This window comes from Scyliorhinus canicula, chromosome 13 (assembly GCF_902713615.1).
Source record: "Scyliorhinus canicula chromosome 13, sScyCan1.1, whole genome shotgun sequence".
Lineage (NCBI taxonomy): Eukaryota > Metazoa > Chordata > Chondrichthyes > Carcharhiniformes > Scyliorhinidae > Scyliorhinus > Scyliorhinus canicula.
In genome coordinates this window covers 72,431,462-72,458,106 of record NC_052158.1, presented here as the reverse complement: position 1 = coordinate 72,458,106, position 26,645 = coordinate 72,431,462, and the positions used below count along the sequence as shown (strand labels likewise).

The following is a 26,645-nucleotide window of genomic DNA, read 5'->3' as shown; positions in this document are numbered from 1 at the left end:
CTGTCTGTGCGGAGTCTGCACATTCTCCCTGTGTGTGCGCGTGGGTTTCCTCCGGATGCTCCGGTTTCCCCCCCACAGTCCAAAGATGTGCAGTTTAGATGGATTGGCCATGCTAAATTGCCCTTAGTGTCCAAAATTGCCCCTTAGTGTTGGGTGGGGTTACTGGTTTATGGGGATAGGGTGGAGGTGTGGACCTTGGGTAGGGTGCAGACTCGATGGGTCGCATGGCCTCCTTCTGCACTGTAAATTCTATGATTTTATGATGATACATGGGAAGGCGGTTGTGCAGTGGTGTTGTCGCTTGACTAGTAATCCAGAGACATAGGGTAGTGATTTGGGGACCTGAGTTTGAATCCCACCGCGGCAGATATAGAACATAGAACAGTAAAGCATAGAACAGGCCCTTCGGCCCTCGATGTTGTGCTGAGCAATGATCACCCTACTCAAACCCACGTACCACCCTATACCCGTAACCCAAACAACTCCCCCTTAACCTTACTTTTTAGGACACTACGGGCAATTTAGCATGGCCCATCCACCTAACCCACACATCTTTGGACTGTGGGAGGAAACCGGAGCACCCGGAGGAAACCCACGCACACACGGGGAGGACGTGCAGACACCGCACAGACAGTGACCCAGCCGGGAACCGAACCTGGGACCCTGGAGCTGTGAAGCATTTACGCTAATCACCATGCTACCGTGGTGACATTTTAATTACATTTTTAAAAATGCCTGGAATGACCATGAAACCATTGTCAATAAAAACCCGTCTGGTTCACCAATGACCTGGTAAGACCTACATGTGACTCCAGACCCACAGCAATGTGGTTGATTCTTAAGTGCCCTGTGAAATGGCCGAACAAACAACTCTGTTGTAATCAACCGCTACAAATGAAACTGAATGTACTCTGGGTGGGGGACTCATGCCAACAGTAGCTCGGCAGTACCAGCACAGACCAAGCTGGCCAGGTCCTAAAAGTCATTGCTGCTAGACTGGGTTTGTGGCAGATGGTGAGGAACCGACAAGGAAAATCCTACCCTACCTCATCCTCACCAATCTGCCTGTCACGGATGCATCTGTCCATGACAGTATCAGTGGAAGTGACCACCACATAGTTGTCGTGGGTCAGGGTTCAGAGGACACCGAAGTATATCATGAAGTTCACCTGATCTACAACTTTTAATAGATTTTGGTTATGAGGAGCACAAGGGCCCCGCTTTCCAGGTGTTATGTAATAGAGGTCTTAAGTATTTTTAAACAAAACAATGTTTATTGTATGAATCCAGTTAACATTTTATAAACACACAGTAAACATCTTATCAACTACCAATGCAAACACCCCATCAAAGGGGAAAACACCCTTTTTCTACAAAAACAGTAGGTTTGAATTCCTTACAGAAAACAGAAATTATCAAGTGGTCTGGAGACATTCTTTAGCATACAGAGAGAGAGACCAAACATACATCTTCTTTGTTTGAATGCAGCTCCCAACTGAAAACTAAACCAAAAAACTCAGGAGCCACAAAGCAGCTTCCAGCTCAAAACAAAAGTAAAAGACAGAATCACAGCCCAGCTCCACCCACACAATGACATCACTGCAACCATTTGATAAAAAACACTTTTCTTAAAGGGACCCTCACATCACAGTCCTTGTGGAGACAAAGTTCCATCTTTGCATTGAGGATACACTCCATCGAATCAGGAACATAGGAATTTGGAGCAGAAGAGCTTTCATTGGTAGAGGAATTGAGTTTCGAGAGCCATGAGGTCATGTTGCAGTTGTACAAAACTCTGGTGCGGCCGCATTTGGAGTATTGTGTGCAGTTCTGGTCGCCACATTATAGGAAGGATGTGGAAGCATTGGAAAGGGTACAGAGGAGATTTACAAGAATGTTGCCTGGTATGGAGGGAAGATCATATGAGGAAAGGCTGAAGGACTTGAGGCTGTATTCGTTAGAGAGAAGAAGGTTAAGGGGGGACTTAATTGAGGCATACAAGATATTCAGAGGATTGGATAGGGTGGACATCGAGAGCCTTTTTCCTCGGATGGTGATGTCCAGGACGAGGGAACATAGAACATAGAACAGTACAGCACAGAACAGGCCCTTCGGCCCTCGATGTTGTGCCGAGCAATGATCACCCTACTCAAACCCACGTATCCACCCTATACTCGTAACCCAACAACCCGCCCCCCCCCTTACTTTTTAGGACATTACGGGCAATTTAGCATGGCCAATCCACCTAACCCGCACATCTTTGGACTGTGGGAGGAAACCAGAGCACCCAGGGGAAACCCACGCACACACGGGGAGGACGTGCAGACTCCGCACAGACAGTGACCCAGCCAGGAACCGAACCTGGGACCCTGGAGCTGTGAAGCATTTATGCTAACCACCATGCTACCATGCTGCCCGTAACATAGCTTTAAATTGAGGGGAGATAGATATAGGACAGATGTCAGAGGTAGGTTCTTTACTCAGAGTAGTAAGGGCGTGGAATGCCCTGCCTGCAACAGGTGTGGACTTGCCAACACTAAACGCATTCAAATGGTCATTGGATAGGCATATGGACGATAAGGGAATAGTGTAGAGGGACTTTAGAAGGGTTTCACAGGATGGTGCAACATCGTGGGCCGAAGGGCCTGCACTGCGCTGTAATGTTCTATGTTCTATGTTCTAAGAAGGCATTTCAGCCCCTCGAGTCTGCTCCGCCATTCAATCAGATCATGGCTGATCTTCTTGATCTCAAATCCACCTCCCTACCTGTTCCCCATCTCCCTTTAACCCGCTTTGTAAAGTAAGAAATATATCTATTGCCTTCAAACCATTTAGTGACTCAGACTTGGTGGCGGCAATGTAGCACAGTGGTTAGCACTGTTGCTTCACAGCTCCAGGGTCGTTTGAAGGCTTGGGTCTCTATGTGTGTGGAGTCTGCATGGGTTTCCTCTGGGTGCTCCGGTTTCCTCCCACAAGTCCCGAAAGATGTGCTGTTAGAGGAATTGGACATTCTGAATTCTCCCTCAGTGTACCTGAACACGCGCCGGAAAGTGGTGACTAGGGGCTTTTCATAGTAACTTCATTGCAGTGTTAATGTAAGCCTATTGTGACATTAAAGATTATTATTATAAGACTCCACATGGACTTCTTCATCCGCTACTCTGCATCAATCAGCTCTGCAGTCATCTGAAATTACTCCCTCGCTTCCACTGTGCTAAATGGGATAGACTTCAAACAGATCAAGGAACTCAAGACTGGGCATGAGGTGCTGTGGATCATCAGCAGAACTGTACTCAACCACAATCTGTAAACTCATGGCCCAGCCTATCCCCCACTCTTCCGTTACCACCATGCCAGGGGATCAACCCCAGTTCAAAGAAGAGTAGAGGAGAGCATGTCAGGACCAACACCAGGCATAGTTGAAAATGGGGTGTCAACGTTGTGAAGCTACAACACAGAACTGCTTGCATGACAAACAGCATAAGCAATAAGTAATGAACAGAGCTGAGCGATTCCACAACCAACGGATCAGACCTAAGCTCTGCAGTCCTGCCACATCCATCCATGAATGTTGACAGGCAATTAAACAACTCACTGATGGGGAGCTCCACATATATCCCCATCCTCAATGTTGAAGGAGCCCAGCACATCTGCGCAAAAGATAAGGCATTCACAACAATCTTTAGCCAGAAATGCCTAGTGGACGATTTATCTCGATCTCCTCCGGAGGTACCCAGAATCACTGATGTCAGTCTTCAGACAATTCGATTCACTCCACGTCATTTCAAGAAACAGCTGAAGGCACAGGATACTGCAAAGGCTATGGACCCCGACAATATTTTAGGCAATAGTACTGAAGATTTGTGCTCCAGAACTTGCCACACCCCTAGCCAAACTATTCCAGCACAGCTTTAACACCAGCATCTACCCGGCAATGTGGAAAATTGTCGAAGTATGTCCTGTACACAAGAAACAGGTCAAATCCAACCAAGCCAAATTACCATCTGTATACTCTTGATCATTAGTAAAGTTATGGAAGGGGATATCAACAGTGCTATCACAAAGCACTTACTCAGCGATAACCTGTTCACTGACACTCAGTTTGGGATCCGCCAGGGTCACTAAACTCTTAACCTCATTACAGTCTTGGTTCAAAAAGGGACAAAAGAGCTGAATGGCAGAGGTAAAGGGAGAGTGACTGCTCTTGACATCATGGCCGCATTTGATTAAGTACGGCATCAAGAAGCCCGAGCTAAACTGGATTCAATGAGAATCGGGGAAAATCCTGCACTGCTTGGAGTCATACCTGGCACAAAAGGAAGATGGTTGTGGTGGTTGGAAGTCAGTCATCTCAATTCCAGGACATCACTGCAGGAGTTCATCAGGGTAGTGCCCTAGGCCCAACCATCTTTAGTTGTTTCATCAATGATGTTTTTTACCATAAAGACAAAGTGGGGATGTTCACTGAGGATTGCATAACGTTCAGCACCATTCACTACTACTCAGATACTGGAGCAGTCCATGTTCAAATGCAGCAAGACCTGGACAATATCCAGACTTGGACAGACCAGTGGCAAGTTACATTCACGCCACACAATGACCATCTCCAACAACACAGGATCTAACCATTTCCCCTTCACATTCAATGGCATTACCATCACTGAATCCCCCACTATCAAAATCCTGGGGGTTACCATTGTCCAGAAATTGAACTCGACTAGCCATATAAACACTGTGACTACAAGAGCAGGTCAAAGGCTAAGAATCCTGCTGAGTAACTCACCTCTGGACCCCCCAAAGCCTGCCCACCATGTACAAGCACAAGTCAGGAGTGTAATGGAATACTCTCCACTTGCCTGGATGAGGGCAGCTCCAACAAGACGTTTGACACCATCCAGGACAAAGGAGCCCATTTGATTGCTACCCCTTCCACAAACATTCAACCCCTCCACCACAGATGAACAGTGGCAGCCATGTGCACCTTCTACAAGATGCACTGCAGGAATTCACCAAGGTTCCTTTGGCAGTATCTTCCAAACCCACGACCACCACCATCGAGAAAAAGACAAGAGCAGCAGATACGTCGGAACACCACCACCTGGAAGTTCCCCTCTAAGCCACTCACCATCCAGAAATATATCGCTGTTCTGGGTCAAAATCCTGGAATTCCCTCCCAAACAGCACTGTGGGTGTACCTACACACACCTCAAGGACTTCAGCAGTTCAAGAAGGCAGCTCACCACCACCTTCTCAAAGGCAACTAGGGATGGGGAACAAATGCGGGTCTAGCCAGCGGCAACCACATCCCGCAAATGAATTTATAAAAATTCACTTAACACAGATATTGGATAATTGTGGATGAACAACATTCTTTCCTCTGGTTATCTATTATTGAATATTAATACCAGTACACAAAAAGCAATAATCAGCTATTTCGAAAGCTAAACAGCAAAATACTTGCCACTAAAAATCTACCATCTCAGACTTATATAGTCTCAATGATTGACATCCACAACAACCTGGGGTAGAGAACTCAAAAGATTCACTACCCTATTGAGTTAAACAAAATTCATCTCATCGCTGTCCTAAACAGCTAATCTTTTATTCCTGGACTGTGACCCTTAGATCTGCACTATCCAGCTAGAGAGACCATCCTCCAAAGCCCCTTAACAATTTTATTTGAATCAGATCAGCTTTCATACTTTTAACTATGTCGAAACAGACCCATGTGACCTGTCTGATGTGTGGGTCACATTTGTATGCAAATTCTGTTTTTAAAATTTAGAGTAGCCAATTATTTTTTTCCAATTAAGGGGCAATTTAGCGTGGCCAATCCACCTAACCTGCACATCTTTGGGTTGTGGTGGTGAAACCCACGCAAACACGGGGAGAATGTACAAACTCCACATGGGCAGTGACCTGGGGGAGGGATCGAACCCGGGTCCTCAGCTCCGTAGGCAGCAGTGCTACCTAACCACTGCGTCACCATGCCGCCCCTATTTATGTGCTAATTAGTTTATCATTTTCAGCCGCAGCGCTGGCCACAAGAGGTGTGAAAAAGAGAAGTGTAAGCATCTCCCTGCTAGTATTCAGCCTCCCCACCTACAGGCCCCCAGCTGTAACTTCTCATGGTGCTACATGGAAATTGGGTCCCTCGTTCAGAGGGATGTGAAGGTTAGGCCTTTAGACCTGCCTGCAGCCTGCTTCAACCTCCCCAGTTGTCTCCGAAGGAATGCAAAGCACTATATTTGGCACTGGTTTGCTTGCAGGAGTTGCTGGAAAAGTGACTATTTAGATGTCAGTTCAACTTGGGGTTCCACTCCGGATTTTGTCATGATTTACTCCCTTAGCCTTAGCTCCCCCAATGCATCTGCAAAGCATTGAAGCTATTCACCCACAGATGATAGTTTGGGTGTGTCCCCATGCTGGTTTGTCCTGGCACTCAGAGCTGGACTGACAGATCTGAGAGAGTGAGAGAGCGCGAGAGAGCGAGACAGACACTGAGGACACACAAGTGCCCTTTCTAATCCCACCTTCCTGCACTCCGCCCGTAGCCCTCTAGCTTACAGCATTTAAGGTGCATATCCAGGTACCGAGTTCAGGGTCTCTGCCTCCATCACCAACTCGGGCAGTGAATTCCACTACCCACCGAGTACTGTAGAAACATTCTTTCCCATGTCCCCCGTTACACCTTCTGCCACTTATCTTGAATCTGTGTCCCCTGGTTCTAGAAATTTCCACCAAGGGAAACAATTTTATCTTGTCTCCTCTCGCTCTTCCTCTCAATTTTGTACAGCTCAATCAAGTCACCCTCAGCCTTCTTTGTTCCCAAGGAAAATAACCCTAACCCATCCAATCTCTCCTCGCAGCGACACTTTTACAGTCCAGGCAAAATTATTGTGAAGCTCCTCTGCACTCCCTCCAGAGCAATTGCATCCTTCCTGTAATGTGGTGACCAGAACTGCACACTTCTCTCTCCACAGCAGCTGTCAGACTTGCTGAGGTAGGCCAGTTTTTTCCTGTTTTTGTTTCAGATTTCAGCATCCGCAATTTGCTTTCTTCAGAGCTGGACAATTAAAATCGCTTTGATAGGACTGGGCATCGCTCGCATTTGTTGCCCATCTCTAATTTCCCTTGAACCGAGTGATTTGCTCAGCAACTCCAGAGGGCAGTTAAGAGTCAACCACATTTCAGTGGTTCTGGAGTCGCATGCAGGCCAGACCAGGTAAGGATGGCAGATTTCCGAATACGTTAGTGAACCAGCTGAATTTTAACAACAACCGTTCACGGTTCCATCGCAGGGACTAGCTTTCTATTTGAGATTTTATCTGTTGAATTTAAATTCCACCAGCTGCTGTGTTGGGATTTGAGTCTGTGTCTCCAGACCATTAGCCTGGGCCCCTGGATTACTGGTCTAGAGAAATTACCAATGTAAAGGATGATATCAGTTTGTACAGTGGCTGCATTTACCTGTCCTGGTGCTGTGGGATACGTTGTGTAGGGTGGAGGAGCAGAGGCATAAATAGCATCATCCAAGAGAATTTCAGGACCAGGGTTCTGTAATGAGTCACAAGGTTCATTCTTAAAATTCACAGAGATAAAAATTTGGTTAATGCAACAAATTCTACAGGGAAAAAAAAGCAGTATCATACATAACCCCCTACAAAACCACAACCTCCAGTTATTGTAAAACACATTCATAGCCACTGACAGCTCAGTTACTGTATGTCTCATGCACAAAGCTCATTCATATAAAGGGGCAGTACAGTGGCACAGTGGTTAGCACTGCTGCCTCACGGAGCCAGGGACCCGGGTTCAATCCTGGCCTTGGGTGACCGGCTGTGTGGAGTTTGCACATTCTCCCTGTTTGCATAGGTTTCCTCCGGGTGCTCCGATTTCCTCCAACAGTCCAAAAATGTTTAGGTTAGGTGGGCTGGGTATGCCAAATTTCCCCTTCGTGTCCAGGGATGTGTAGGTTAGGCAAAGGAGTTATTGGGATGGGGCGAGGAAGTGGGCTTGGGTGGAGGGGTCTTTAAGAGGGTTAGTGCAGATTCGATGGATCAAATGGCCTCCTTCTGCACTGTAGGGATTCTATGAAACTACAGTGGAGAATCAGAAGAAACTTGAACTACAGTATCAAATTATTTACATGAACAGTGGCCAACAGGTCCTAGTTACACAATTAGTGCTAGGCCGACCCATTGTGTACACTATGTTTCTCCTGTTATGGCTAATATAATTTTGTTGGCCCTCATCGAGGCCATGACTGATTTCACAGACCCTGTTCTATGGAGGGAAAACCCCCAGGGTCCCTACTTCGAAAGCTTGGATGTTGGTAAAAGAACAGCCTCATGGTAAAAAGGGCTGGCTGACTAACACCCATCAACTAGCTTTGTTCATGAATTGTGAGCACTTGGCAAAAGTAATGTGCGGACCCGGGTTGTGTTTGGTAAATGGAGCTGCATGCCAGCAGTGGTGCAAAGGTCAAGGAAGGAATCAAAGTATTTACTGATAACTCTGACACTCCTGTGTGTCAATACCAAAGAGGCCCTACCAAACTGCTTGAAAGAGAAAGGTTTAGGATTTGCGTCACAAAACAAATTGATGACTCCCGCATACTGCTATTACACGCTGCCCAAAGCAAATTACAAGTCTGAAAGACTTTATACTCACCAAGTTAGTCTGGGCCTCTTGAAGAGCAAGTTTCCAGGCCCTGCATAAACCGTGAACATAGGCATTAATACAGAGCTCAAGAACAATCGGAACGCAATCAGTTCCTATTCCACACAAACAACTAAAATACAAATAATTTGTGCAACATTCAGAATTTTGAAAAATTCCAAGTCACGTACCCCCCATGGTGTAGTTCAAATTTAGTCAGAAAGGGTGCAATTTGTTAAAAGGACAGGAATGTTACGCTACTCAACACAAATAAGCACTCATGTTGCTCAGCTGTCCCTATTTTGAAAGTCACAAAGTCTAACTGCTGCAGATAAATAAAGCTTCTGATGAAAAGCTCAAACTGAAGTCCACTGATATCCTGGTTCACACAATAGTCACTCATTTACAATATCCTTCTTGAGGAAGGAGATGAGGGGGCATGAGCAGCATGCGAGGGGGCGCGCACAAGAGACAGAGCTTTTGAGAGACTGAAGCGCAGGTGAGTGTGAGCAACGGCAGTACGAGAGAGAGAGTGAGGGAATACAAGACCAAAGAGATTTTATGATGAGATTTCAACACTAGGATCAAATAGAGCTTTACACAGAAATATTGAGAATCGAGGGAAAACGTAAAATAAAACTTACAGGCAGTCATCAGCACTTTCAGCACATAGATTAATGGTTCTTTCATCCCTGCACAGTATCTGGAGTAAACAATCTCTTGGTTTTCCTTCTGGAGGTTGGAAATCTAATTTGGGAATAAATAATAGCTCAAACCAATACACAATCTAAACAAAAGTGAACGGCTCCACTTTTTCAGCAGGCAGTTCAAGACTCTTCCGGTCTGCCAACTATTCAAGTGTTTATTCTATGCGTTAAAGCCTGTTTTCATTGCAAATCTGCAGAAAATTTACAAGCAAAACTCTGGGGAATAACAATCCCAACTGACTTTCAATCAGTGACACTAGTTTTTCAGGGTAGGCCTAAAATCAGCCAAAATCCTTGCATTTAATGTGACAAAGAAAAACCTTTCCAAGTGGTGAACTGGATCAGTCCCAAGTAATCCATGCTCAAAAAAGGTAGGATTTGATAGCAGCATCTTCGAGTTCACCGGAGCTAAAATGCCATTGGACCATGTGGCAAATATGCCAAACGGATGTTCAGGTTGTGTTACAAATGGGTGATATCGTGACTGAACCACAGGTGATATCAAGCTATTTGGGAAGAGGCGTGGTATGAAACAACTGCAGGTGGACAGCTACCTAATAAACTTGAAGTGGAAAATAATAGCAAGTGCAGCGTTATCACAGGGCTCACTTAAAAACCTCTTGTCTTGTTGATTAAGTCAATAAATTCATAAACCCGAGTTAAGTCAATAAACTAGAAGTACCTCGGCACTCATATCCAGATCGGATGTTAATGCAATCCACTTTCATATAGATCTTATCTTCCATGTCTTCTCGCAACTGATCATCGTAGTAAAAGAGCTGGCCATTGGACCACAGGTCAAACCAGTTGTTCTTCCATCGCTTTAGAATAGTACCTGAAATAAGTTCAAATAGAAAATCAACTGCTGAAGCTCTTCTCATCAGTGCTGCTTACTCCGGGCCAAATGGCCATGAAGCATTTAATTCGGAGGCCATGCGCAAACATAACATGCATTACAAAGATGGCCCCACCCGAAGTAATAGAATTACGGTCTAAACCAACTTAAACACACACATCCTCACCTATCACTACAATACCAAGCTTCCCAAAGATACACCCATTTCAACAAACAAAATATAAAAAGCTCCTCCTGGTAAATTGTAATACCACATTCAAATGAGATATTTCCAAAGGTTCCAAGAGGGGCAATTGCAAATAGTGCAAAAACATAGTTTGAATGGTCCTCTAAAAAACCCAACAAGAAATTTTGGCACGGATAATACACTAGTACAGAGGGGCCTGGGGAGATCATAGGTTTTCAATTGGAGGCAGAATCCTTGAATATTTTGTAAAGCAAGCTAGATAGATTCTTGATTAACAAGTGGGTGAAAAAAGCAGCATGTGGCACAGTGGTTAGCACTGGGGCTGCGGCGCTAAGGACCCAGGTTTGAATCCCGGCTCTGGGTCACTGTCTGTGTGGAGTTTGCACATTCTATCCATGTCTGCGTGGGTTTCACGCCCACAACCCAAAGATGTGCTGGTTAGGTGGATTAGCCACGCTAAATTTCCCCTTAATTGGAAAAATAATTGGCAACTCTAAATTTATTTAACAACAAGGGGATGAAATGTTATCATTCGGCAGAAATTTGGGGTTGAAGTTATGATCAGATCAGCCATGATCTTATTGAATGGTGAAGCAGGCGCGAAGGGTCGAGAGGCCTACTCCTGCTTCTAATTTGTATTTAGTATGTACCAGAAGCATTGCAAATGTGGAAGTATCTAATGATAGAGGGAGACAGGAAGAAACAAAGATTTCCAGTGGACATTATTAGATATTGACTAGTGTCAAATCAATATGTTTAAGCTTTAAAACCTCTAACTTTGATGGGGTAGTTTAGAATGTTTGGTACCAGCCAAATCTGGTTTAAATTTCTAACTAAGATGTTGGAATCTGAAACAAAAACAGAAAATGCTGGACAATCTCAGCAGATTTGACAGCATCCGTAGAGAGAGAACGGAGCTAACATTGAGAATCTGGGTGACTCTTTGTCAAAGCTAGTTTGAAAGATGGTTTAAATTTCTCTCAAATTATCCAATCGGCTCACAATCGGCAGCTAAACATCACCATCACTTTACATCATACAGGTTGGTAAATACAACTCACTCTGCCGCAGCAGCCACCCACTCTTAACGTAGGCCATGTCTGGAACAAAAAGGATCTGTGGAAAGAAATGGAAAAGGTTCAAAATGAGAGCAATAAAGCCCAACATTGTTGTATAATAATGTTCAATAGGCACATGAAAATGTGTGGCAGTGGGAAGCACGCATTCTTATAACAAACTTGTCGTTTTATCTCGAGAGAATCAATAGAGCAGCTGAAAAGCTGCAATACTATAAGCCAGAACAAAAATCAGAAGATGCTAGAGATGAACAGCACAAAGAGGGGAAATGGAGCAGATGCAACACATTCCCTTTTGCCATCTCCCTCCTCACAGTCCAAGGCCCCAAACACTCCTTCCAAGTGAAATATTTTTCATTGAAGTTCACAATGTGGCCTCCTCTACATTAAGGAGACCCCGAATGCAGATTGGGAGACCACTTTGTGGAACAGCTCATTTCTGTCAGCAGGCATGACCGCACTCCCCCCCCCCCCCCCCCCCACCACCGCCCAAACTTCTCTCTCTCCACACAGCTGCTGCCCAATCAGCTGAATTTTCTCCTTCGTTTTGTTTTTAATTTCCGATTTCCAGCATCTACACTATTCTGCTTTGTATATAGCGAGCGCATGATGAAAGGCATCTCATTTTATTGTGTGACATTAACGACCACAAATAACACTTTCTTTTTAAAAAAAGCTAGCTGCAGCATATTGGATGCCATGAAACAGTGATCAACATGGATACTGACTAAAACAGTACGGAATGTATAATTATATCCTCCTGACAGAGTACTCAATCACTGAAACACAAAGTCCAATTTTCTCTAAGCTTTGAAGAAGTCTATTTTTGTTAAAGCTCGTTTGTTGGCAGAGGAATGGGGGCCAAACCTCCTTCAGCTGAGATGTGAGCAACTCAGGCAAGGCCACACTTTACTTCTAGCAGTCTGAGCGCTCCATGCCTAACAGCTCTGTGGGTGTACCTACACCACATGGACGACATTGCTTCAAGGCAGCGGCTCACCACCAGCTTCTCAATTAGGCATGGAAAATATTTTTTATTAGTGTCACAAGTAGGCTTCCAGAACACAGCAATGAAGTTACTGTGAAAATAACGGCGGTCTCGCTAGCGACGGCCACATCCCAAGAAAAAATGTGTAAAAACAAAATAAGCTGTGCAACGATGTGGCCTGGCTCGCCAGGTCATGACAAAAGGTATTAAGTGTCAACGATATGATGTGGGGTTAGAATGCATGCCAGCCAGACCCAGGAAGGATGACAGATTGCACTGTTGCAACAAGGTAGGTAAAGTGCGCTGGCAGGGCAGAGTACAGAAGCAGCACACAAGCCCAGCGGCAGTGACAATACCGCAGAGAACAAAACAGAGGTGGAGAGAAATTCAAAACAGGGGCATCACATCTTAATTGGCAGAGGAAGGAGCAGCAGAACATGAGTTTTAAGGCAAGTATATAGGTTAAATATTAATATTCTTTAATATATTGTGCTTTCATATTTTTAGCGTCTAACCACTTAGTTCAAGAATCCATGTCTGGAGGCAAGGGAACAAGAACACCAGGGAATGAAGTAAAAACATCCAAAATGCTGTAGCTCAAGGGAATGCACTGATTAGCGAATACTTGGGGAATGGTGAATACTTGGGGAGTGCTTCTCCAAATCAAATCAAGGACGAGTTGTGTTTACTCCTGCTACATCCTGATCCAATAAATACAAATGCTCTGAATTTTTTCAGGTTTTTTTTTCTTTCAGTACTTCATGCAAGTGTAAGAAAAAATAAACACAGATACAAGTGATATAAATAATCTGGATTACGCTATAACAGAGTCGGCGTGTGCCTGGGTTACAGCATGTGGGAGTTTGTGGGCAGTGAGACTGTCACGAGGGAACACATCAGGAGATGTCTCCATCTCGAAATCTCCAGCTGAGTCATCACCTGGAAACATTAGAATTTATGGGCGGGACAGTGACGAAGCACAAAACTAATCCTATTCAACACGCACAAATATTTTTGCTACCTGTGAAGCCAAGAGTAAAAAGACTGTCGGGAGGACATCACCATGCAGACCATAGTACCTTAAACTAGAAGACTGATTAAAGTGTGGAAGCATAATGTGATAGCAGTAATGGATGCACTAAATAGGGGGACATATACCTATTGCGTTCTAGTGCTTGGCCGGTAGAAATGATGCACTGAAGGTAGTCTAGTTCTTGAATTTTATTATGAAATAACGTGTGGTAAAGGTAACTATAATAAATATGTTACAAACTACTAATACTGGTAAATTATCCCAGAGCTACTGCATGACTACTCACTAACACGACCAGCTCCCAACTCCGCGAGATACAGAGTCACGTGGTAGATTTTTATTACAGGGCTAAATCTCTGGCTTTGAAAGCAGACCAAGCAGGCCAGCAGCACGGTTCGATTCCCGTAACAGCCTCCCCGAACAGGCGCCGGAATGTGGCGACTAGGGGCTTTTCACAGTAACTTCATTTGAAGCCTACTTGTGACAATAAGCGATTTTCATTTCATTTCATTTACACTGCTACCTGCTGATCGGAGGTCGTTTACACCATTATATACACGAGAGCTCATGCATATCATTGCAATACCTTTGTAAGCACAGGGTCAAGAGACCACATGTCATGTTGCCTACCAGGCGCCAGAGTGAGGAACACCCGAAAAGTGCTTGAAAGGAGTGGCAGCAGGAGGATGCTGTTGTTCTGAGACCAACATAGAGAAGAGTAGGAAAGTGGTTCTGTTTGGTGAGTATGGGAAACAGGAGCTAATTTAAAGAACAGGACTTCAAATTATTACCTGAGACACATGCAAATTAATTTAGGCATGAACAGATTAGCGAGTTTAACACCTGGCTGAAGGAGTGGTGTAGGAAAAGGGGGTTTGACTATATGGGGCACTGGCTCCGCTATTGGGACAGGAATGGATCCACCTTAACCAAGCTGCGACCAAGGTCCCATTAGAATGCGTAAATAGGGCAGTCACAAGGACTTTAAACTAGTAATTGGCTGGGCGGGGTCAGATGGAAAAGGTAGTATCAATAACAGTTTTTTTAATGTACGAGAGAGTATCAATAACAGTTTTTTTTTTAAATGTACCAGAGAGTAGAGTAACAGTCAGACATTGTGCTCGAGGCACTGCAGGGAAAAGAGAAACTAAAGTGGTTAAACTCGGAGTGAGAATTGAGAAAGGAGTACAAAAAAAGCAGAAGGTCAGGGCATGAGGCCCTAATAAGCAATCTTTTGCACAAACGCACAGAATAAAAGGAACAAATTGAATGGATTATCCGTGCAAATCCAAGAATACAACACAGTAGCCATTATTGAGACATGCCTACAGGATGGTTAGACCAGGAGCTAAATATACCAGGTTATAAGATTAACAGCAAAAGATAAGGAAATGGTAGAGGGGGAGTAATGATTAAGGATGAAATCATTTTAGTGATGGAGGATATAACGAGATGGAAGCAGGCAGTGGAACCTTCATTAAGTAGAATTAAGAAACAGAAAATAATTTAAGACTGCAGTGAAAGTTGTGTACAGGCCCCCACAGTTGTACAATATTTGTTTATATAAATGCAGAAATTAAGACAAGGGACACAAGCAAAAGGGAACAAAATCCACAAGCGAACGCGTTTGGTCGTGTGTTTCCCGGTACTCAGTGCAGATAAACACATTCAATGCGACTCACTTTGAATAAAGGGCCTGAACTGGGAATGCTTGGCCGAGGCCGCACATTGCCCCATTTTTTACAATGGGGAGCTCTGCACGCCTCAACTCCCCATTGTAGCGAGAGATCGGGACGCCGAGGCCCGAAAGGAATCTCCAACCCCAACCCGAAAAGAATCTCCCACCTCCCCCCCCCGCCCCAAAACACACACGGGAGAATCACCCCACCCGACCCACCCCACCCCCTCAACACCACACCGGGCAACCCTGACCCGATCGTACGCACAGAAAATATATCAGCTTGGCATCTTGGCAGTGCCCCTGCCAGCTTAAAGTGCCACCTGGGCACCTTGGCAGTGCCCAGCTGGCACCCATGCCAGGGCACCACCCTGCCCAAAGGGCAATCAGCTGGGGACCTCCGATCCCCTTGAGACCCCCACAAGTGCTGTTCTGTCCGGTCCCTGTTTGTGGGGACTAGTACCAAATGGTGCTTGCCCGAGACGAAAGGATTGAATCCCAAAGCCTCAGGAATCTGCACATTAGAGTAAGGCTTACTGCCTCGCTCTAATATGCAGTTTTGTTAAAAAGTGATCTTGCCCATTGTGGGTGGGGCTCCCTTTGCAACGTCTTGCGAGATTGCGTTGAAACTCATGAGGTGTTGCGAGCTGGGTAGAACCCGGGAGCAGGGTCGCCCGGCTTCCACCGGTGAGCTGCTGTTCCAGCGCAGCATGGCTGGAGGATCGCAACCTCGTGGTTTAATGGGAGAATTTAACTTTCATACGAGCATATATGAATTATAGAATCCCGTCAGTGCAGAAGGAGGCCAGTTGGCTCATCATGTCTGCACCAATGCTTCAAAAGTCCACCTTAGCACGGTAGCATTGTGGATAGCACAATCGCTTCACAGCTCCAGGGTCCCAGGTTCGATTCCGGCTTGGGCCACTGTCTGTGTGGAGTCTGCACATCCTCCCCGTGTGTGCGTGGGTTTCCTCCGGGTGCTCCGGTTTCCTCCCACAGTCCAAAGATGTGCAGGTCAGGTGGATTGGCCATGATAAATTGCCCTTAGTGTCCAAAATTGCCCTTAGTGTTGGGTGGGGTTACTGGGTTATGGGGATAGGGTGGAGGTGTTAACCTTGGGTAGGGTGCTCTTTCCAGGAGCTAGTGCAGACTCGATGGGCCGAATGGCCTCCTTCGGCACTGTAAATTCTATTTTTTTTTTTAAATTACCGCAGCCCAATTCCCCGTCCTATTCCTGCAACCCCACCCGAAGGGCCAATTTAGCATGGCCAATCCACCTAACCTGAATTAGACCATTAAAGTAGACCATTCAACCCCTTGAACCTGCTCCACCATTCAATGAGATAATGAGCTCAATGTCATAAATCTTGCCTACCCCCGATAACTTTCGATTCCCATTTCATAATATCACAAGCAGACTTCAACCTGTCCAAGTGGTCGTAAATTTCCTGAGTGTGTCCAGAAAATTAATAATTCTTTCATGGGATGTGCGCACTGTTGGCAAGGCATTTTTTACCATCTGTAACTACCCTTGAACTGAGTGACTTGTTTAGCCATTTCAGAGGGCAGTTAAGAGTGGACCACATTGCTTTGAGGTTCAGGTCACATGTCGGCCACACCAGGCAAGGACGGTACATTTCTATCCTTAACAGATATACCTGAACCAGATGGGTTATTGCGACAACCAATGATATTTTCCTGGACATCAACACTGAGGCTAGCTTTCAATTCAAGATTTTATTCAATTGTCTTCATAGTGATCCGGCTGCCATGGTGGAATATGAACCCATGTCCATAGCATTAGCTTGAGGGTCTGAATTATTAGTCCAGTAACACTGCTACAATCACCATCTCCTCATCTGCAGAAGTATCTCTCAGAGTCAACAAAATGGGAGGAATTCCACAATATGAGCCAGATTTAGTTAACTGCCTTTCATCAAACAACGATCACACAGTCGATTTCAACAGAATGCTTAAAATGGAGAAACGCAGAACAGCTAAAAGATTCTTAGATTTAGGTTCGGCTGACTTGAATCTAATGAGACAAGAGACTGCCCCCAGTGAATTTGACAATAGGCAAAATGACAGAGGTTAAGTAGACGTGTTAAACAAAAAAAGAAATAGTTTAACATTTGTCTGTGAACAAAAAGTGAAACCTCAACCCATTGGGGCAGCACGGTAGCATGGTGGTTAGCATAAATGCTTCACAGCTCCAGGGTCCCAGGTTCGATTCCCGGCTGGGTCACTGTCTGTGCGGAGTCTGCACGTCCTCCCCGTGTGTGCGTGGGTTTCCTCCGGGTGCTCCGGTTTCCTCCCACAGTCCAAAGATGTGTGGGTTAGGTGGATTGGCCATGCTAAATTGCCCGTAGTGTCCTAAAAAGTAAGGTTCGGGGGGGGGGGGGGTTGTTGGGTTACGGGTGTAGGGTGGATACGTGGGTTTGAGTAGGGTGATCATTGCTCGGCACAACATTGAGGGCCGAAGGGCCTGTTCTGAGCTGTACTGTTCTATGTTCTATGTTCTATGTTCTACTCAGTGATATGTACATTTATTCAGCAAGTCCGTACTGTAGAATTTTGCTGTTCAGAAGAATGACCCTTTTTGCAGGCGAGTTGCCAACACAGTTCTACACTCATCCCATTGTCCTTTGCTCCTTCCTATAGTCTGAAAGCATAATCTGTTTCAACTATTTATCCTCAAGGGCTATAGTTTTGTTTCAAAAGAAAACAGCCAAGGACAACTGAAATGGGGCAAAACAGTATTAAAATTAAAGAGAAAACCAAGTACAAAACTAAAGGTCCAAAGGAAAGGGATAAAGAATGATAAAACAAATAGCGAGAGTTTGAAATGGAGTACGAAAAGAAACTTGGGAAGGATACAAAAATCAACACAACAAGTTTTAATAATTGCATTGGCGAAAAGAAGTTGGTAAGGAGCATGTGGGGCTCCTTAAAAACTGATAATGGTAAGAGTGTTCATTTAAATAATTATTCAACGCGTCAGTCATTTTCGTATTTGATGTCTGTAGTGGAGCAGATCAGCATGCCAGAACCTAATCAGGGACTACTCAAAATCAACATTGACAAATTAAGTATCAAGAAAATAAATTTTCAAAAGGGGGATTGATAAGATTTTGCGAATCAACAACATTGAAAGATATGGGACAAAGGTGCTTTAGAATTAGGTTACAGATCAGCCATGCTTCCATCGAATGGCAGATCAGGCTCCAGGGGCAAAATGGCCCTCTGTTCCTATGTTCCCTGATGGATAAGACCATAAGTCATTAGGCCATTTGGCCCATCAAGTCTGATATATTTCTCATCCCCATTTTCCTGCCTTCTCCCCATAACCCCTGATTCCCCCCATTAATCAAGAACCTATCTATTTCTGTCTTAAAGACACTCAGTGATTTGGCCTCCACAGCCTTCTATGATGAGTTCCACAGATTCACCACCCTTTGGCTGAAGAAATTCCTCCTCATTTCTGTTTTAAGGATTGTCCCTTCAGTCTCTACCCTCTGGTTCTAGTTTTCCTGCTGGTGGAACATCCTCTTCCACATTCACCCTACCTAGGCCTCTCAGTATCCTACAAGTTTCAAAAAGATCCCCCCCATATCTTTCTAAACTCCAAAGAGTACAAACCCACAGTCCTCAACCGTTCTTCATCACAAGCTCTTCAATTCTAGGGATCATTTTTGTGAACCTCCTCTGGACCCTTTCAAAAGCCAGCACATCGTTCCTTAGCTACAGGGCCCAAAACTGCTCACAATACTCCACATGGGTTCTGACCAGAGCCTTATCCAGCCTCAGTACATCCCTACTCTTGTATTCTAGCCCTCTCAACATGAATGCTGAGATTGCATTTGCCTTCCTAACTGCCGACTGAACCTGCACATTAACCTGAAGAGAATCTTGAACTAGGACTCCTAAGTCCCTTTGTGCTTCTGATTTCCGAAGCCTTTTCCATTTAGAAAATAGTCTATGCCTCCATTCTTCCTACCAAAGTGCACAACCTCACACTTTGCCACATTGTATTCCATCTGACACGTCTTTGCCCAATCTCCTAGCCTGTCCAAGTCCTTCTGCAGTCCCCCTGCTTTCTCAATACTACAGGTCTCTCCGCATATCTTCTTTTTTTAAATAAACAATTTTATTGAGATAGTTTTTGGCTTTATAAACAGTTACAGACATCATCAGAAAGAAAGCAAAAAAGACAAAAATGTGCAAACATCCACGTACTTTCAATACTTCCATCGTAACATATTGCACAAGCCCGCTCCTCTCCCACCGGTATTACCCGCCATATTTTCCCTCCTACTGTACTCTACCCATCCCCCCACCCCCTGCTGACGCTCACTCTCCCGCAAAGAAGTCAATAAATGGTTGCCACCTCCGGGCGAACCCCTGCACAGATCCCCTCAAGACGAACTTAATTTTTTCCATACCCAGGAAACGCGACATGTCCGCAAGCCACCACTCAGTCTTCGGGGGCTTTGAGTCCCTCCACGCCAATAGTATTCGTCGCCGGGCTATCAGGGAAGCAAAGGCCAAAACATCGGCCTCTTTCTCCTCCTGGACCCCCGGGTCTTCCGAAACCCCAAAAATTGCCACCCCTGGACTCATCACCACCCTTGTTTTTAGCACCCGGGACATGACCACCGCAAATCCCTCCCAGTACCCCCTCACTCTCCACATATCTTTGTATCATCTGCAAACTTCGCAACAATGCCCTCAGTTCCTTCTTCCTGATCGTTAATGTATATTGTTAAAAGTTGTGGTCCCAACACCGACCGCTGAGGTACACCACTAGTCATTGGCTTCCATCCTGAAAAAGACTCCTTTATCCCCACTCTCTGCTTTCTGCCAGTCCCTTACCATTAACAAAATGGGCCCCTAACAGCCTCCAAGATGGCAACTTGTTGAAGGCCTTCCGGGAATCTAAATAAATCATGTCCACTGGTTTGCCTTTGTCTAATTTCCTCGTTACCTCCTCAAAGAATTCTAACAGATTTGTCAGACATGACCTCCCCTTGACGATGCCTTGCTGACTCAGTCCTATTGTATTTTGCACTTACAAGTACTCCGCGATCTCATCTTTAATAATGGACTCTAAACTTTTACCAATAACAACAACCAGGCTAACTGATCTATAATTTCCCACCTTCTACCTCCCTCCCTTCTTCAACAGGGGTGTTCCATTAGCCACTTTCCAGCCCTCTGGGACCCTCACTGCCTCTAGTGATTTCTGAAAGATCACCATCAATGCCTCCTTTTGATAGGACACATATCCTTGGATATTTAGGTCCCAGCTCTGATCCCTTTGCAGCCACGTCTATGTGACGCCCACAACATCATACCGGCCAATTTCAATGTGTGCAACAAGCTCATTTACCTTTTTCTGTTTACTGCGCGTGTTTAGGTACAATAACCTCGGTCCTGCATTGACCACCTCCCTTCTCATATTTGTCCCCGTTTTTGCTCTGTCTGAAGTTAGAATCATGCCACCTTCTATACTCTGTTCTATTACGTGTTCTGGAAACTTTACTTACCTCTCCTGAGCCCTCGGCCCCTTTAACTAGTTTAAAGTTCTTGTCATTAACCTGCACTTCTACCTTCTCCTTTAACTTGGATTTTCTAACTCTCCATTTCACTGAACCCTCTCTCTCTCCCCACCCCCCACTGATAGAGGTTAGCAAGCCAGTTGTCTGCTGCCAACCCACAAATGAACGGAAACAAATTCAGTTGTTCAACTGTTAATGAGGCTTGAACTTATAACTTCTGGGGTATGGAACAAGTCTAATGTCATAATCACCACACTATTGGGCGCATTCCTTCAGCATAATGGACTTGACCAGCCTTTACCTGTGCTGATAAAAATGACCTGTGCCGATAAAAATGACCTGTGCCGATAAAAATGGCCCTATTATGAGAGAAAGCTATAGGTATCCAGAAGATGCACTTCCAAAAAGCAGATTATAACTAAATGCTTCAATTAACTTTACCCTCTCAGGGATGGACAACTGAAAAAACACAGATTATGTCTCTGTCACAACCCCATGATAAAAGCCTCGGATGACACTGGTGTCCTATCATTCAGAAACAGGGGAGAAACAGTCACACACCTTGAATATCAAAGTGCCCTGTTAACAAGGTTTTGAATGCAGTTGGACTTTCCAGAACTTTCCAAGTCATGCACTATATTTTGTACACAAGTAATCTAAGTGGGATACTCCTCTCAAAAGTTAAAACGGAGGAGGAGAACAACAAAATAAACTTTGAATTGTAATACATGTGTTACAGACAACATGCAACACTTACAAAGTGGACCAATATTACTTCAGTTCCCGAAGCCAAGGTGGAGATGGATGAAAGTAGTTGAGTTAGGGCAGAAATTGTCTCAACAAAATAATGAAAACTCAATTTATCCAGCGGCAAGCGTATTTATTCACCAGTACTGCAGAATGTTGCCATTCAGAAGATGCGGGCAATTTACCAACACAGTTCTAAAGTAATCCCATAAACCTTTGCTCTTCCCTAGAGTCCTTCACTAACCTTCTCTCTTCACTAACCTTCTCTCTTCACTAACCTCGCTTCACTCGGAATTCTAGCTTGAAAATTCTCTCTCACTTGCCCCTCAACAAGAAAGTCTTTCTCTATTAAAGATACCAAAACTCTTCACAAATTAAAAACATTTCTGTCCAATTGGGCAGCACTGCGGCGCAGTGGTTCGCACTGCTGCCTCACAGCACCGAGGTGGTTTGATCCCAGCCCTGGGTCACTGTCCGTGTGGTGTTTGCACATTTTCCCTGTGTTTGCATGGGCTTTGTCCCCACAACCCAAAGGGTAGGCTGATCGGCCATGCTAAATTGCCCCTTAATTGGAAAAAATAAATTGGGTACTCTAATAAATTTTTTTAAAATTCTGTCCAATTAGTCATCCAGTGTAAAGAGTTCCAGTATGTAACTCTGTTGTTTCGCAACCCTGAAAGAAAAAGAGATTTTGGGATTCTCCACAGTGTTGCAACTGTGGATTACCCCGTTCTTGTACAAGGGTTTATTAACTGCTTCCCTAAAAATGTAAAGACATTCCTTTATACTTAACTGGACTAACTACAAAACTTTGTAGTGACAACAAGTCAGAGGCTGGGGAGCAATGAACCTCCCATCTCCCAAAGCCGGTCCAACAAGTCAAGAATGTGATGGAATACTCTTCATTTACTGGACGAGTGCAACACTCAAAACGCTCAATCCATCCAGGACATAGCAGTATGCTTCATCAGCACCCCACCCATCATCCTAAGCATGTACATCCTCCACCACTGGCGCATAGTAGCAACAGTTGTGGACCATCTTCAAGATGCACTGCAGCAATGCACCAAGGCTCCCACAAAAGCACCTTCCAAACCTTCAAATTCTACCACCTAGAAGGGAAGAAGCAGCAGATGTGTGGGAACACCACCACTTGCAAGTTCTCCTCCAAGCCACACATCATCCTGGCTTAGGGATATATCACTCTCAATGAGTCAAACTCCTGGAACACCCTTCCTAATAGTACTGTGGGTGTATGTACACCATGTGCACCACAGCGATAGCTCACAACACCTTCTCTGGGGTAATTAGAGATAGGCTTTGACAGGATAGGGATGCTTTGAAAGCATCACTCTCATCCCATGAACCAATTTTTTAAAAAAGCACCATTCACAATCTAAGGACGCCCAAATGCACTTACAGCCAATTAAGTAATCGCTGTTGCAATGGAAGAAACATAGCAACCATCTTGTGCACAGCAAGCTTCCCCCAAACAGCAATATGTTAACAACCCGGTAACTGACTATAGCAACAATGGTTGAGGGATATTACCACTTTTAAAATGACAGGAAATGCACATAATGGGATGGTCTGGTTTCCCCATCCATTCGATGGCAAATCGGTGATAAAATTAGATGCTTTATGAACAAATCTTAGTGGGCAGGTTGTTGTGAAGTGTCCCATGTTTTGGAGCACATGTCCAACACCAAGCCTGGGCGATTCCCCACCTTCCACTTATGCAGTAGGTGGCTACACCGTCCATACCCTATGCTGATTTGGTTTACTACTCACCACTGATGAAGGCCAACCAGGGACCTCTTTTGTTAAATCAGCAAAGAGTTTTTTTTTAAATGTAGCTGCATCCCAGTTATGTCTTTCTGGATAGTGGTTGGTTACCAGCTGGATAATATTACCTGTCATTTCCCCAGAAACATCAGCACAGTTTTAAGTATTTGCTTTTGGAAGGTCCAGTTAACCATTAGCCACTACTCTTTTTTAGAAATTGCAGAGGAACGTTTTACATCCGCCCGAGATGGCGGTCAGTTTAAAAGGTTCATCCTGAAGGCGGCACATACCACAGTGCAGGACTTCCTCAGTATCACATAAGCATCATGTCCTTAAATCTCTCGGATGGGGCATGAACCCGACAAGCTTCTGACACAAAGGCAGGATTGCTATCACTGAGCTAAGGCTAAAACTTATGTCCCTAATTCTGAAACTGAAAATGCTGCTGCCTGTCTATGTTTTTATAAACCTGTAGGCAGGTTTATAAAAAGATGCATCCAAACTCCTGGGGTCTATCCATCAAAACCTTCAGCACCTCCTCAATGTTTACTTCAATCATTTTTTTGAACTCCAAGTCTCCTTGCATGTAAACATTGCTTGCGTGTGAACAATCTGTTCACCAATCTACTTGTTTTAACCAACCCACATCAGCCTTTTGTAGACCCCCCCCCCCTCACGATTTACCAAACTTCCAATTTGTTGTAACTGCTGCTTTTGACACCGTGGACCCCAACATATCAGACACAAATCCAAGATTCTATATTCAATTTGTGTGCACTGAAAAATAAACTTCTAGCTGATTAAGGTATTAAAATATTTAACTGATTTTCAGCACGAACATTCAGCCACTGTGTCAACCATTGGCAAGGGTACACATTCTCCTGCTCCATCATCACAGAACTGTCCCAACGAATGCTGATGTTTGAAACTGTGCCAACGTAAAACATGAGTGGGTCACAGTAACAGAGGTTTTAATACTGTGCTAGAGTTGATTTTTTGAGCTCCAGAATAAAAAAGGGATTTCAAAGGTCTTGATGTGTTATGTACTCTGGGATAACACAGGCTGCAACTCGATGCAGCTTTGACCAAAAGATACTCCAGACGTTGAAGGTCAATGTGATTTATTGAACCGTTAGCACAGTTCTCTATGAGTTTGACTCTCCTGCTAATCTTGCTATAGTAACTCAGTCTAACTAAGCAGTGGTGGGTGCGATGCTTCTGATCTGCCCTTGTCCTACTCTCTAAGTGTTGCCTGTGGAAAGAGACAGAGAATGTGTGCCCTGTCCTTTTATATGGGTTGTGTAATGTCAGCTCTGGGTGTCTTGACTGCTCATTGGTTGTGTCCTATTCTAAGTGTTCATTAGCTGCATGTTTGCATATCATGACATCTCCGGTTCTCCCTCTAGTGTTCACTTAGTTGTAGTGTATTTACATTAACCCCTTGTGTATATAGTGATGCATATCACTACAGGGCTGAATGCAGGAAGAATGAGAAGTTAACTGCTGCTCTTTTGACATATAGACCTCTATTGGTCTGAGGCATAATGAATCTGCGAGTGACTCATGTTGGCAGTGGGTGCCCAGAATCAAAGCCTCCCTCGACTGACATCATTCAATCAGCCAAATTGAAAAGAAGAAGAAAATCACTTATTGTCACAAGTAGGCTTGAATGAAGTTACTGTGAAAAGCCCCTAGCCGCCACATTCCGGCACCTGTTTGGGGAGGCTGGTACAGGAATTGAACCGTGCTGCTGGCCTGCCTTGATCTGCTTTAAAAGCCAGCTATTTAGCCCAGTGTGCTAAACCAGCCCTTATGTTGGCTTAATGACAATAAACACTGATAATGGTGATAATGTTTACACTGTGCATTAGATACAAAAAACCAGGTGGACAATTATTTGACAATGAAACTGTAATCTGGTCTAAGCGACACCATGGTTAACTGTTCGTTCCTCAGTTTGCACCTGATTCCTTACATTTCATCATTTCCATGAAATATGTATAGATTTTTTTTTTTTAAATAATCTTCACCATCCTATGCTACGCTGTTGTTCAGTGGATTAACAATTTACTTGCGGGGGAAGGGGGTGAGGAAAGAAAGAGAATAAGATGGTGAAATTAGAGTTGTGTGTGTTTCTGGGAGGAAAAGTAGTCAAGACTGACATGGCATTGTCACAGATGACGACAACCACACAAAGAGACAAACGCCCTTCTCCTCGTCCCTGTATCGTAATAAAGCTCCATCAAGCCTGTGCCAGTGTTGTGTAGTCAATCAGGCCCCTGAGCCAATTCTGGGGCCGGATAGCCCATTTTGAAGGACGCACAGAAAACGTAAATCTAAAAAAGGGTCAGCTAGCAGGTGTACGAAGTGAAACCAGGCCGCCTGTGAGCAGGTGCACAAATACAAATCCTGCCCCACAACCTCATTGCTGTCGGTGCGCAATGATGGGGGTGCGGATACTGGAAACAGAAACAAGAAAAGAAAAATCAATCCATTTAAAATAAAAACCCTAAACCAACTGAACGCGCTGTGAGGCCGGCTCACTTTTGATACGGTTACAGCTGCGAGCCTGTAATTGACACAGGCAGAGACATTCCAAATTGGAACGCTGACAGTCCAACGGAACGCCGTGTAACCATTCAACGTTCCATCCCAGCTGCGGCCTCGGCCGCCTCTCACTCAACTGCTACTTACCAACTCCAGCCGCCACTCTCAACCTTTAGCTCAACTTGTGGCGTTTCACTTATGACAAGCCAGTTCCCTCTCTCCCCCCCCCCCCCCCCCCCCCCTCACAACGACTGCACTATCCTCTGGGAGCTGTAGTCTGCTCCACCCAGTTCCCCACTTGCCGCCAGGGATAGGGAGACTACATTTCCCAGCGATCGCCGCGGGACTCTCCTTCCTGGTTTTATTTTTTTTGGACGGGGGTTGTTTTGGTGGCGATGTTTCCAGCTCCAACTCACTAAATGGCGTCAGTGTTAAATATTTATCCTCACTTGGTGCGTCCATCAGGTGTTTATATTTGCGGGAGCGATATTTCTAACCAAAAGAAAATTTGTCTGAGGCCTCGCAATTTGTTGGAACTCTCGATCCCTTCCCTAAACATTCATTACAGGGCAAGGTGCACAAATATGCAGAGGAGCCGGGTAGATGGTCGTTCTGGATCAGTAAGGATGGGAGAAGGATGGGAGGAGGCTGGGTTGGAGCATAAACACTGGCGTGGACTAATTCGCCTGAACAGCGTGTTTTTGTGCTGCATATCCCATGCTATCTATTACCGTGGATGAGGGATCCAAGTGTTTCATGGACAAAAACATCATTCTGGATATGTGGGATAAGGGCAAACTTATTCGATATGACTCTGTGACG

General features: G+C 44.8%; 1 protein-coding gene across 1 annotated transcript in view; it reads right to left on the bottom strand.

The window, feature by feature from the left end:
• Positions 1–26,055, bottom strand: part of plekhb2 (pleckstrin homology domain containing, family B (evectins) member 2) — a 52,840-nt gene extending 26,785 nt beyond the window's left edge. The window contains exons 1-6 of the mRNA XM_038816353.1: positions 25,971–26,055; positions 11,473–11,527; positions 10,051–10,203; positions 9,306–9,408; positions 8,674–8,713; positions 7,471–7,557 (exon numbers count right to left, since the gene is read on the bottom strand). Coding sequence (XP_038672281.1) covers positions 7,471–7,557; positions 8,674–8,713; positions 9,306–9,408; positions 10,051–10,203; positions 11,473–11,509 — 420 coding nt within the window. The 5' untranslated portion in view covers positions 11,510–11,527; positions 25,971–26,055. The remainder of the gene's footprint in view (positions 1–7,470; positions 7,558–8,673; positions 8,714–9,305; positions 9,409–10,050; positions 10,204–11,472; positions 11,528–25,970) is intronic.
• Between the last annotated feature and the right edge of the window lie 590 nt (positions 26,056–26,645).